This window comes from Dendropsophus ebraccatus, chromosome 7, assembly GCF_027789765.1.
Source record: "Dendropsophus ebraccatus isolate aDenEbr1 chromosome 7, aDenEbr1.pat, whole genome shotgun sequence".
Taxonomy (NCBI): Eukaryota; Metazoa; Chordata; class Amphibia; order Anura; family Hylidae; genus Dendropsophus; species Dendropsophus ebraccatus.
Window position 1 is genome coordinate 87,026,937 of NC_091460.1, and position 13,917 is coordinate 87,040,853.

The 13,917-nt window shown below is 39.7% G+C and overlaps 1 protein-coding gene across 3 annotated transcripts in view; it reads right to left on the reverse strand.

The window, feature by feature from the left end:
• GRIA2 (glutamate ionotropic receptor AMPA type subunit 2) overlaps window positions 1-13,917 on the reverse strand; it is a 158,395-nt gene that overhangs the window by 100,224 nt on the left and 44,254 nt on the right. For all 3 annotated transcript variants that reach the window (XM_069976623.1, XM_069976625.1, XM_069976624.1), the window contains exon 3: window positions 4,745-4,984. In XM_069976623.1, coding sequence (XP_069832724.1) covers window positions 4,745-4,984 — 240 coding nt within the window. The remainder of the gene's footprint in view (window positions 1-4,744; window positions 4,985-13,917) is intronic.

A 13,917-nucleotide genomic window follows, 5' to 3' on the forward strand; every position in this document is an offset into this window, starting at 1 on the left:
TGTTGAGAATACTGCCCTTCATTTCCATGATGGCCTCGGATAAGTTATTCTGTCACTACTGTATTTGCTGGTGATTGATTGCTTTTGTATGATTAGACAGGGAGAATTTCCCTTTCACCTTCTAGATGACCAATTTTCACCTTTGTGTTTTTAAGCTTTAGATAAAATTACTGCCTGACAATTTAGATTAATGAAATGTGTTTTTAGAGTGTAAATTCGCCTTCAATGAACTCACAATAATACATTTTAGGCTATGTTCACACAACAACAAAAATAGAGAAAAGGCAGACGATTTTTATATTAAAAAAAACGTCTCTTTTTTTCCAAGATTTAACTGACTGCAATGGCAATGCATTGAAGTCATTGGGAAGACGGACGTTCAATGCACACAATGCATTGAATAACGGATGTTTTTTTTGCGGACGTCAAAATAATGAACATGATCATTATTTTCGGACGTCTTTTGCAAACAGCGGACGTTTTTTATTATTTGTTCACTCACAGTTTTTCTTTTTTCCCCGTTCTTTCTCGGTTTTTACTATTGAATTCAATGGACTTTTCAGTTAAGCTGAACCTTAAGTCCAATTAATACCCCAAACTAGAATAATGTACAAACACCAGTCATTACACTAAGGGAAGGCTAGGCAGCTAAATAACATGCATTATTTTAGACTAAAAATAACGGACGTCATTTTAAACGGAGCTCAAAAGACGTGTGAACATAGCCATCTAAACTAACTGCATACATAACAATTCCCTGATTCATGGTGTGTAAGTTCATCTAGTGCAGTGTTTCTCAACTCCAGTCCTCAAGACCCACCAACAGGTCATTTTTTGAGGATGTCACAGGTGATGTGATTATAGTCAGTGCACCAGTAACTGCCACAGCTGTTCGTTGTATGGGATATCTGCAAAACATGACCTGTTGGTGGGTCTTGAGGACTGGAGTTGAGAAACACTGATCTAGTGACATCATCCCATATGGAAGGCAGCCTGAACATGGCAGAACGGTATGTATGAAGTTGTACAGCAGTGCATGGAGTCACCTGTTGAGTAATACTACAGAAATGCCGCTCGCTCCACAGTGTACACTGACAGGGTTTTCTGCAGCCGCTATACAGAGAGGTAACATATATTCTCGTAATAATCACGGCCTTTGTACAATGGCCGTGATTTTACAAAAATATACGTTGTGTGAACATAGCCATGAAATGATATTGTTACCCCCTTACTCTATGTGTGGTTCTCCACACCATCCACAAGCTTAGATTCTGCTCAATCAATATACACCATTATAAATCTTGCCTCCTGGACAGGGTTTAGCATCCATTGACCCCCCCTCTCCCTACCTTGGCCCCATGCTGTTAGCCACACTAGCCCTGAGCCCTAGCCCAACAATGATAAAAGCACACAGGAAAACTGGGGTGATAGTATCACTTTAAGTATCTATTTTTCTTTTACAAAGACATTTAGATGGCTGTGTGTATTTTACAACTGTATTGAGTACTGCATTGTGGCTTTTATAGTTTCACAAAGTTCCACAGACAGTTTTTCCATGGGAGAACTGAAAAGTGGAAATGAGTGCAACTCAAGCTTACTCGAGTCCGAGCATTCAGCATTTGAAAACCCAGTGGCTGAAGAAATTGGATGCAGCCCTAGGGAGTCCTGGAAAACATGGATACAGCCACAGGCTGTATCCAAAAACCATAGAGAGGCATAAAACTTCTTCAGCCAATGGTAATCAAATGCCGAACCATCAGGTTCGAGTTTGCTCGAGTTGTGTTCATCTCTACTGAAAAGTTTATACTGTATAAGGAAAATCTATATCCAGCATACAACATATAATGGAACCAACATTAAATTTTTATTAACACTGCTGGCATATTGAGATCTCTCAGAATGGATGGCCACAATGAAATTTACTGTAATGTAGGTTCATACATCAATTAAAAAAAATCACTAAAAAGAATATATTAACAGTGTTTTATGATATCAATCACGAAAACCATTTTTTGTGACAAATAGGATATGCAACCATATTGTTTTCTCACTTCAGAGAACCAGATGAACCTGGGTCAAATTTGAAGTTTGTTTTGTTGCAAAAATGAACAACGGGTTGTTTATTTTGGCTAAACATGCTAAATGGCAATAGCCATATGGCAAAAAGGAGATGAAGGAAGAATCACATGACCTCAGGGTCGCCCATCATGCCTTGCAAACATCCTTCCCAATATAGAAGTTTATGCACTTAGCTTCAGAAGCCATTTTAGGGATAGAGATCTTTGGTGTGGTTTTTAAATAATCTATATCCATTAGATTCTATTTATTTATCTATAGCCATACATGTTACTGTGACATTAAGCACCGGGCTCTACCCAAAGTGCTGACAGTGTGCTGTGGTTGGCAGTCCCCTAGTGAGCATGGTACATTTTGGTAATTTGTCTGTGCAATGTATGCAGGTCTCCTACTGTAATGAAGAGTCAAAAAGGAGCTGTGGCTCAATGTTTGTGCTGCAGTCTGGTACACCTCACCACTGCTTTCTCTTTCCTCTTCTTCATGAATAATCTCAAGTACCAAATCTCAACTTCCAGGCCTCCTGCTCACTCAGCCAGTGTTTCTCATTCACAGACTGACCGCTGCTCTCAAAATGAAGACAGGTGGTTGGGAACCTAGCAATGAGTTATTAACACTAGAGGGAGAGGAAGGGGCAAACATCAAAGACAGCAATTTTTCTAATGAAAAGCGTCTGCAGAATTGCTTTCTTTTGTATTCCTTATTGCCTAACAAAGATTCTAGGTAATATGAATACCCCTTTAAGGCATTTGTTTAGATATACCCATAGATGACTTACCAGTGTTATACAGGGCTTTAAGGACTCTTAGACAGTGTTGCACACAGATGTATTACACACAGAAATTCTATTGAGAAAGTTGAGGCTTGGTTTGAACTACTGTAATTCAGTTTGGGCCAAACCGTTTGCCAAAGTTTGGCAACCAGCCAAACTGAACTTTTAAAAAGTTTTCTTATCCCTAGTTGTCACACTGAATTATTTCCTCAGCAACTGTATTTAACCCCTTGCCGCAAAATGACGTTTGGGAAACGTCATTTAAAGCAGGTAGTTCCTGCAACATGACGTTTCCCAAACGTCATGTCTTCCCTGCCTCCCCCCGCTGTCCCTAGGTGAGATCGGGCAGCGGGAGGAGGCTATGTCACATAGCCTCCTCCCGCTGCCTCTGCCCAGAGGGGAGCCGCGCTCCCCCCGGGCAGTTAACCCCATAGACGCCGCGGTCAATGCGACCGTAGCGTCTATGGGGATATTTCTGGATTGGGAGGCGATCGGGCGGCGGTAGGGGGCTGTGGCATGTTGCCTCCTCCCGCCGCCACTACAGATCCTCCCCCGGCAGTTTCCTCCCCCCCCCGGTACTGACGGATCGCCGCTATTACCGTTATAGCGGCGATCCGCCAGTATCGGCCATTACCGGCACCGCCGCTGCATTTCATCTCCCCCCACCGTGAATCCACGGTGGGGGGAGATGAAATAAGTATTAATCAGACCTCAGATCAGCCCCCTAGTGGCCGATCTCTAACCCCCCCCCCTCCCCGGGCGGCCATCAAATCCAAGATGGCCGCCCCCATCGCTGCGAACAAACAATGTTTGTTCGCAGCGATGGAAATAAAAAAATGAATGAAAACCCCATGCTCTCCGCCACTGGAGGTAGCGGAGAGCATGGAGCAGTGATCGGGGACCCCCCTGTGGGGTCCCGGAACAGGCGATCGGCGGTATATACTATATACCGCTGATCGCCTGTTCCCAGTGCTGCCAGCACTTTTTATCCCCTGTCACCATAAATTATTGGTGACAGGGGATAAAAAGTGTCACCGTGCCCCCCCCCTAAGTCGCCCCCCACCCCCCCAGTCACCCACCCTCCCCATATACGTTACCTGATCCAGGGAGGTCCATCCTCCTCGACGTCCTGACTGCTTCTGATGTGCGCATGCACGTCAGAAGCAGTTAGCTCTGAAAGTTTAAAGTGACAGAGACCAATTAGGTCTCTGTCACTAAACTATGATTACTGTGATAGAAAATATTACAGTAATCATAGTAATATAGTAAAAATGAAAGTGTAAAAAGCACAAGTGAAAAAGTGTAAATGTGAAAAAGTGAAAAACATACAAATAAAATAAAACACACTTTTTATTATAGTAATAATTGCGGTTTACTCCCAGATTACCCGTAACCACCGCAGGTTGCCCGTATCCGCCCCAGTTTGCCCGTAACCGCCGCAGGTTGCCCGTAAAAAGGCCAGATTACATGTAACCACCGCACGTTGCCCATAACCACCACATCTTGACCGTAACCACCCCCAGTGCAGGGACCGCCGCCAAGTTGCTCGCTGCCATCTTAGGGCGGATTGTGGCAAGTAGGTAGAGGACAGTGGGCGGGGCTGAGCTTAGGGCTCACTGTCTCTGTGTGTCTGGTGTCACCGGTTCCTAACATAAATAGAATAAAGTAATTATACAGGAATCTTATTTTTAGATGTATGACCAAATACACTTTTTGTCATACCTTATTATTACATACAACAACAGTGTTTTGCTTCAAACATTGACAAACCTTGCACTTGCTGCATCTGCTCCATGCACATGATTTCTGCGTTTTTTGTCTTCACTTTGTAATCTTTATGAGTTATTTCTACAAAGTAGGTATTTTTTTGGATTTACCAGTAAACAGATTAAAACTTACCTCTATCACTGTCATAAAGATATGCAAATTTATCCCATTGATAGTATTCAATCAAACTAAGAAGTGCTCCTTTGAGGTCCGGCCTCATTTGAATAACAAATGGATGAGTACCATCTGTTGGAAAGCTTGGGGTTATGAAGGAGACATGAAGAGTTCCGCAAAATGATGTGATAGTATTTACAGACTTCTTATCATAAAATCCAAAAATAGCAAAGACTCCTCTCGAAAACTGGGAGCAGACTGCAATAGAAAAACAAGAAGGCATTAGTATACATTCTCAAAGCACCGTATCACATGAAGCATAAAATAATGAGCGTAAACAGGAGAAGACGTACAAACGTCTGTACAGATTGAACATATGTTATCCTAATATGAAACCATTTTGTCATGAGCCAAAATAGAATAAAACCAATGTTATGCTCAAGGGTGTCAGCTGCAATACGAGATTTAAGATCCCAAGTCAGATTAAAATCTATTGCCTTCAATACAGTCAAATAACATACGAAATGCATCCTTTCTCACAATGTCTCATATGTGAAATTTAATTACAAATATTCCATAGAGATTCCCTTCAAAAGCAATGTATTAGCCTGCTTGGATGTTAATGATGAATATTTATTTTGTAACTTGAATTGGCCACTGTTTAGTACATAGAAGCTAATTTTATCTGCTTCACACGTTTTTTCAGCTCTGTTTAAAATGACGTCCATTATTTTGAGTCTAAAAGAACGGAAGTCATTTAGCAGCCTGGCCTCCCTGCAATGTCAGCTGTTGGTACATTATTCTAGTTTGGGTTACTATTTGCCCTTTGGGTGTGGCTTAATTGAAAAATCCATTGAATTTAATAGTAAAAACGGAGAAAGAACAGTGACAAAAGAAAAACTGTGTGTAAACAAATAATAAAATACGTCCGCTGCTTGCAAAAGACGTCCGAAAATAATCATGTCCATTATTTTGACATCCACGGTAAAAACTTCCATAATTCAATACATTGTGTGCATTGGACGTCCGTCTTTCAATCGACATTTCAAAATCGCTGCAATAATGGCCGCCTTTTCTCTCTTTTTTTTGACGTTGTGTGAACATAGCCTTCAGCTGTCTTTTGTGGTGAGAATTACTATGTGTAATATATATCTAAAATCAAAGATATAAGACCATTAACAATATGTGTAGAAAGATATTTTCTGATATTTAGAATAAAATATACAAAATATACAATAGATACTGTGTATCATGATGCATTTTGATATGAAAAAGAACATTATATATTATGTGAGGTTCTCCCCAGAAGTGCACAGAATTTAACATGTTCTATTCTCAGAGGACAAAAGCTGTTGCTAGAAGGGCCTGCCAGTGGCTTATTTGTAGAGCATAAATGAAGGAGCTGTTTGGCTAATAGATAGTCCATGTGGGTTCAAGGTCTGGTCACACCAATCAGTTTTAAATTTAAGCTTAAATAAAAGAAAATGCATAAAGAAACTCAAAATAAATGTATTTTTTAAATGTACAATAAGGAAATAATCTGATTTTGTTCATGACAATTCTCTTGGGTAACTTTATAACCAAGTATCTATATGACTCTTACTGTTCCCTTTAAAAGAGGGTTTGTCATCCATGTGACTGGTTCTCCTTTGTTTTGTACAGTGCAAGCCCCTCACAGTATATTGAAAAAAAAAAAAAACTTATTCAAGATATTCCATGCCTTGAGTGATTAGTATGCTGATGAAACAGACTGGTAGCTCAGAGCATTTGTAGCTGTGCACCAGTCCCCTATCCAAGTGCTTTATACCAGTAAACATAGTTGGTGTTAAAAATGGGTTTTGTAAATGTTCAGTACTAGAATCACCATTGGCACAAAGGGGGACATTTACTATTGAGTCTACAATGTGCTATTTTTCTACAGAGTATTTGTTTACCCAAATAGGACTTATTTAACAAACTTTTTGTAAATTTGTGACTAGAATATTCTCAAGAAAATGAGCAACAAATTTCACCTGGGACTGACCAGACGTAGGCATTCACCACTTTGTGTGACTTTTTAAAAAGTTGCAAATGAGAAATTGGCCGCTAATCCCAAATTATGTAAATTTTTGGGTGAATACTCAAAACAAGCAGATTAAAAAAATAGTTGCATCTATAGAATATTTGCCTGTCGCATACTGGGACATGAATAGAAATTATACCAAAAATGGGTGAAAAATCCAATTATTCAACGAAAAACAGGTGCAAAACCCCTGATAAATTTTCCCCTAAAGTTCCTAGTTTAATACAGTGTGAAAAGTAGAAATATACAAATATATGTTTATAGCTAAAAAAAAAAAAAAAAGAAAGAAAGAAAGAAGGCGTCCGATTTTTCTTTTTAAAATGGTCTGTTAACAGCGTAATTTTTTTTTTATACTGCACTTTTTATACCTAGCCCCTCCCTTGGCGCTGCTGGGGGGGGGGGTAAACAAAAATTCACTACCTTTACTATTAAAGGGGTTTTCTGATTTATTTAATTTTTTACTGTTGAACTTCCCTGCCTTACTGACATATTTGTAATTTAACTCCTTCCTAGTTTTTTTGTGTTACTAGTGACGTCACTGACCGGCCTGCTATTTGTGCTCAGCATTGAACACAGTGGCAGTGTATAGTACTGCAGCAGGTAGGGAGACCTTTACCTCTCTTCTGCCTGCTCTCTAACAAGCCCTACACTGAGAACAATGAGGCTCCCTCCCCGCTGCCTGCTGTGAGTTATGGGAGAAGTACTTTGCATAGAACGGTGATGCTCAGTGTACAGGATTTGTTTTCAGATAGCTCCAAGGCTGCACTTCCCCTCTGTGAATAGTTGCTGGCATTGGGGGGCAACCAGGGCCCTCAGAACATTTATACAACTAGACTCGCATTACTGCACTACTATAATCTGCCAATTTTATGCAAAATGGCAGCATTTTTTTTTAAGTCAGGCAGGGAAATTCAACCGTAAAAAATAAAATAAATCAGAAAACCCCTTTAAGTTCAATGGACTTAAAGACACACCCAAAGGGCAAGCAGACCGCCTAAACTAGAATAATGTTCCAGCGACCGTCATTGCACTGATGGTCATTGAACCATGCTAAGCCTTCTATGGTGGTGCAGCCCCTAGGGGCAATAATAGGTAGCTGCAGTTAGTAGTCAATGCAGTTAACAGTGAGTTGCAGGTAGCAGTGGTGCTGGAAGGAATCACTAAGGTATGTATAATGAAACATTTGTTACATTTTTCCTTATTAGTTATAGTTGTAGTTACAAGACTAGCTCTCTTCTTTCACATGCCCTACTATTGCCTTGTAAATATAGTACATCAGCTGAATATAGACATTCTGTAAAATCTGTTACAACTGCACCTTGTTGACTTCCTTTGGAAGCTGGAAAAAGAGACCAGCAGCAACATACACAATATACCCCCGTGAAATTTCCAGCGGAACTCAACTACACCTTGTTGACTTCCTCTGGAAACTTCACCGGGGTATATTGTGTATGTTGCTGATGGTCTCTTTAGAACACAACTTCAGTTCCTGTGTTATCCAGCACACATTTCACAAAAAAAGTCATAGTCAAATTGTGTTTAAATGCAATAAGAGAAGGGAGTGGAATAGCAGCAGTTTAGTAGTGTCTTATCTAAAAACTAGATAGTAGTTAATGAGTTGAGCCCAGTGAATTTCAAAAAGACTTCATGAAGACCCTGGCACAATTCCCAGTATCTGCTCCTAGTTTATGGATCTCTATGGGCAGACTTTGGTGCAGTTTACACAGCTTAGGAAAGATGGGCATGTGCACTGCGTCATAATATCTCACTAGAGATCAATGAACTCTGTGTCAGTGTCTTTGTCTCTCCTGTTCAGCTGTAAAAAACTGATTGTGGAAGAAGGGATAAACGAACATTTGTACCTATAGCTTGACATGGCTGCTTTGAGCCTAAGGCTGATTGCATACAAACTTAAAATGGATGCATTTATTCGTCTGTATTACGGCTGCATGTCCTTGCTTGACCATGGGTCTGATGATCTAAAATGACAGCTGTCAGTTCAGATCACTAAACCTATGGTTGGGCCAAGATTGGTAGCACTAATACGGACAAAAAATAATAATCCGTATTACATTATTTTGAAACTGGCCTAATAGTAACATGATATATTGCTATTTTAATGTAAGACTATTATAAAGCTATACATAAAATACATAATTAATATACAGGGGCATGACTAGATGGACAGAAGAGCCCAGGTGCCATGGGGTAGTTGAGATGTACATCTTTAGGCCACGTTCACACAACGTATATTTTGAATTAATCATGGCCGTTGTTGCAGCAGGAGTGTATACTGGCCGGGATGAACTTCACTGACACCGTCCGCTCCGTGACTGAGCCGGGTCGCAGAACAGTCGGGGTCATACGCTATGTAAACCCGGCCTTAGTGTTACGAATTTAAGGGAACATAGGTATTGAGCTCATATATTTCCTTCCTCTACTTTTGGCTGTTCTACAGCTCATGCACATCTTTGTAGCAAAGGTAAGCTCAGGATGCCACTAAATATGTAAAACTATGATATGATATGATATATATACAGACCCAGAAAGTAAAAAAACTCAAAAATAAAACAGCACAATGAATCAGCTTATCAATCTGACACAAAAATTAATCTGGTTGTCTTCAATGGCGACCAATCACATTGTGTCTAATATTTTAGTATGTCTAATATTTGGCCATAGTCTGCAGTGCTTTTGGGCAAAAAATAATGGTGGTATTTTTGGGAAATTGCCTTGAGGCTATGTACACACAAAGTACTTCTGCCAGTTATTTGGTCAGAATTGTCAGCTGAAACTAGGCGTGGAACTGATAAAGAAAAACTGTAAGGCTATAAACACATGTCAGTTTTTTTTTTTTTTTTTTTTGGATCCACAGTTTTTGTGCCAAAACCAGAAGTGAATTCAAAAGGGAAGAGAAGTCCAAGTCTTCCCTTTATATTTTCTATCCCATTTGACTCCACTTCTGGCTTTGGCACAAAAACTGCAGTGGCAGTATTCCATAAAACTGCTGCGCATGATTGCAGCTTTATGGAAAGGTTTGTACATTCTTGTGTTTTTGAATTTCTCCTGGTTTTGATTAAAAATACTAAACGGAATGCTGACCAAAATACTATTAGAAGATTTGTTTAGAACATGCTCCTAGAACTGTTCCTATAAATTCTGCAATTTCTTGCATTTCTTAAAGTCACACAAAAATACACATGAATAGATCACAGTAAAATTAAACTGTTCCTCCTGTTTCCTATATATTTATTTTCACTATTTCTGCCACATACCTTAGTAGTGTTCTAAAATTTGCTGTTCTGATGCAGCATCACTTTAAAGGGGTACTCCAGCAAGGGGGCATTTCTTTCCTGGGACCGGGGAGGAGGTGGCTGAGGGAAACTACGTCCACTCACCACCCCGGTTCCAGTGGCGGGTCCCGCAGCATGGCGCTCCGGTCCCTTGTTCCTGGCCGCTTCCTGGTGTCTGACGCGGGCCCGAGACGTGACGTATCATCTCAGGCCCGCGTCAGACACCAGAAAACGTCCGGAAACTGGGGACCGGAGTGCCGCGTTGCGGGACTCGACGCTGGAATCGGGGAGGTGAGTGGACATCGTTTCCCTCAGCCACCTCCTCGCCGGTCCCAGGTAAAAAATGCCCACCCCCTGCTGAAGTACCCCTTTAAGCACTGCACACAAAAACATAAAAATTAAGATTTGGGTCAATGTACAAAATGAAAATTGTACACCCTAGGCCAGTTTTAAACCATCAAATTATGGCCACATTTCCTGGACAAACTTAACAATGTAACATCTACAGTATGGTAAACCACTAAGTAAACCACAAAAATAGTAAAGTAAAACATATCCTTAGAAGTAATAGCGATCACCACATTAGTGACACTGAACAAAATATGGTACATAGATGCATGTCCATGCGATGGACACTGTATTTAGACCTACCCCTATTAGTGATTACTAATATAAATTTAATAGATATACATTAAAATTATATAAAAATGAAAAAACACAGTGTCTGTGCCCACCTTCACAGCACACATATTTACAAATCTATATACAAAGGCCACATTAGTACTCCGCTCCAACCAAGCCCAAGCACCAAATATTGCTCTTCAATGGGAACCATACAAACAAGATTAGACGTATGTACAACTATAAAGCAAAGACTTAACGTGCATAGGATGCATGCCAGAGTAAGGAGCATATATCCCTTATATGCCCTGTTTGCGGTGCACCAAGCTACCTCTGCTCGCTCAGGGAACTGTCGGAGTAGAAGGGCAACTCCTGCCCTGTGCTACCCCTATTCCTGAACCTGTGCTTACTCTTAAACAGCTCCCAATGCAGCATTTCATCCACAAGGACTCATCAAGGGAGAAGGATATGTTGAAGGTAAAGTACTGCTTACGAATCAATGTGATGCTGTGTATCCTGGCCTCAAACAGCGTGGTATGTCTTAGCAGTGGCTTGAGCACCTGGTAGGCGCTGGTCCAACCACCTCAGTTGTCATGGATGGCTACTTTATTGCTTTATTGTTGTACATATGTGCAATCTTGTTTGTATGGTCCCTATTGAAGGGCAATATTTGGTGCTTGAGATTGGTTGGAGCAGAGTACTAATGTGGCCTTTGTATATAGATTTGTAAGTATGTGGGCTGCGGAGGTGGGCACAGAAGCTGTGTTTTTTCATTTATATTTAATTTTAATGTATATCTATTAAAAGTTATATTTTAAAGGGGACACCTTTCTGTGAATACAACTATTTAAGAATTGTGCCTCTATGCATGGAAGATGGGAAACTACACATTATTGCTGCAACGACCTTTGAGTCTCGATATCTTGTCTACACTGTGCCTATAAAATAAGGACAACCCATATACCACCAGCCAGGATATTGTGACAGGGGAGCGCCATGGGTTCAATGACTTTCAACCATGTGCAGACACCATTGGAAAAAGAGATGTGGGTGCAGATGTAGCTGTGTCACATCTGCATACAACTACTACCGTCGGCTAATCTGCTTTAAATTGGCAATGACTAATATAGATATATGAATTATCTGTCTATAAAACAGGTCATCGGTCACCTCTGTTTTGTAGATATGACTCTATTCCTAAACCTTAAAGATTTAAGAGCAGAAAAAAAATTAGAATACTGGCACAAACTGATCCCGATGGTACTTCTTGCCATAATCAGCTGCAGATGGCTGAACAGGTTGCCGTGCACTGATTCCACACCGCTGACTAGCAATTAGCATTGGAAATAGAACTCTTTGGAAGCGAGATATTACCATAAAACAAATTGATATTTTATTGAAATATGACCTACAGAACTATCAACAGGATGTTTTCAGTAACAGTTAAACATTTCTCAGTGCAAACCTTTGTATTAGCTCTGTGTTAATTATAGTTCATTTTTAAATTATGTGTATATTTAATGGAAGTACCCCATTCTGGAAAAAAAGGCTATGGTATCATTTAAACTGACTATAAAAACAAATTTATGAGGAAGGGGCATATGTTATATGGCAACCACTATCTAGAAACTTCTACCATCTTGCCTATAATAGTTCACTGCAGTGACTAACTACCAGTGTCTCTAATACGCACCATTTATGGCTATTTAGACTTAGGTGAAATGTATCATTTTTTGTTGTGTGTCCGACATGCCAACTGTATTGTGCATGTGTATTTTTATGTGTCATTTACTATATTCATCACTATTTGTCACTAAATTTGGGCCTCTCCTGGCCATATGCAAGAGGCAGAGTATGTATTTGTCTCTTATGTAGTGTACAATATTGGTAATAAATATGTGCCTTCTGTAATCCTAGCTTTGGGGAAAAAAAAAGTGGCACATGCAAGAGTAAATTTCCTCCATTGTATGGTGGTAGAATTAAGGCAGAATTAGGGATATCATTAGGGCATTGTAAAACAATATTATTTAGGCATGACTGCATGACTGATATTTTATAATAAAGTTACAACTAGTTATGATATTTGTTACGTTATTGTTCTCCATTTGAAATGCTTTTATTTTGTTTGATAGTGTTTTAATGTGTAGAAAATAAGAAACAGCTGGTCAAAGCACCAAATCCCCACACAGACGATATCATTAGTCTAAAAACCACAGATTAATAACAAGAAAGCATCCACATATTATAAGATGATTGCTAAATGTAAACAAGTTACTGTAAATGCATAAAGCCAGTGGAAGACAGGAATTATAATCAGGACAATGATAATCAAGAATGATGTTTAAATAGGGGTAGATAATCTCTTAATAAGGGCTGGTAGACCATTATAGCAAAACCCAATAATAGCATAATGGCATAATATACAAAAATACTTCATTCTGGAATATCTATTGCAAGTCAAGAATATTGTAATTTGAAACATATTTCTATAGAAAATTAATTGGTTCTGAAGCCACCAAAATGTTAACCCAAAATATAAAATTAACAGAAAAAGTTTGAAGATAACTAACACAGATAGAGCAAGCCCATACATATTGGAATCCAAAAGAGTGGCTAGGAGGTGAAAATCACTTGGTATGTAGAGGACAGGATTGTCTTTAAGACCGGCGTATGGATATGTCAGTCTTAAGAAACCCCCTCTAGAAGTCTAATATCTTCTGTGACCCACCGCTACTGGATAGTTCTACCGTCCTTTACTTATAACCTTTTAAGAGGATTCTATCATAGAGGTCTTCTAATTCCTAAATTTGATTTAACCAAATCTATTTCTGCCCCTGCTCACAAACTGACCGATTTCTCTATGATTCTCTATACCTGCAAAACATTTTGTTCATTTGTGGCGTTTATCTCTACTCCAACATATTAGACACTCCATCAAAACATAATGCAAAGCAGCCAGATGAATTTAAAGTCCTTATCAAACTAAAGACCACTGCATACATGACACAGTTGTGTGTATACGGGCCTGTTCACACTGAATAACAGGTGTGGAATTTCAAGAAGAGTCTGCGCTGCAGGTGCCTCTTGAAATTCTGTCTGTCACATTGCTTTAATGCGATGCCTCGCATACCCAAAGAATTGACATTGACATGAATCAATGTGACAGGCTGAACTTCAAGCTGTGTCTGCCGTGTGGGTTCCGCTTCGAATTCCCC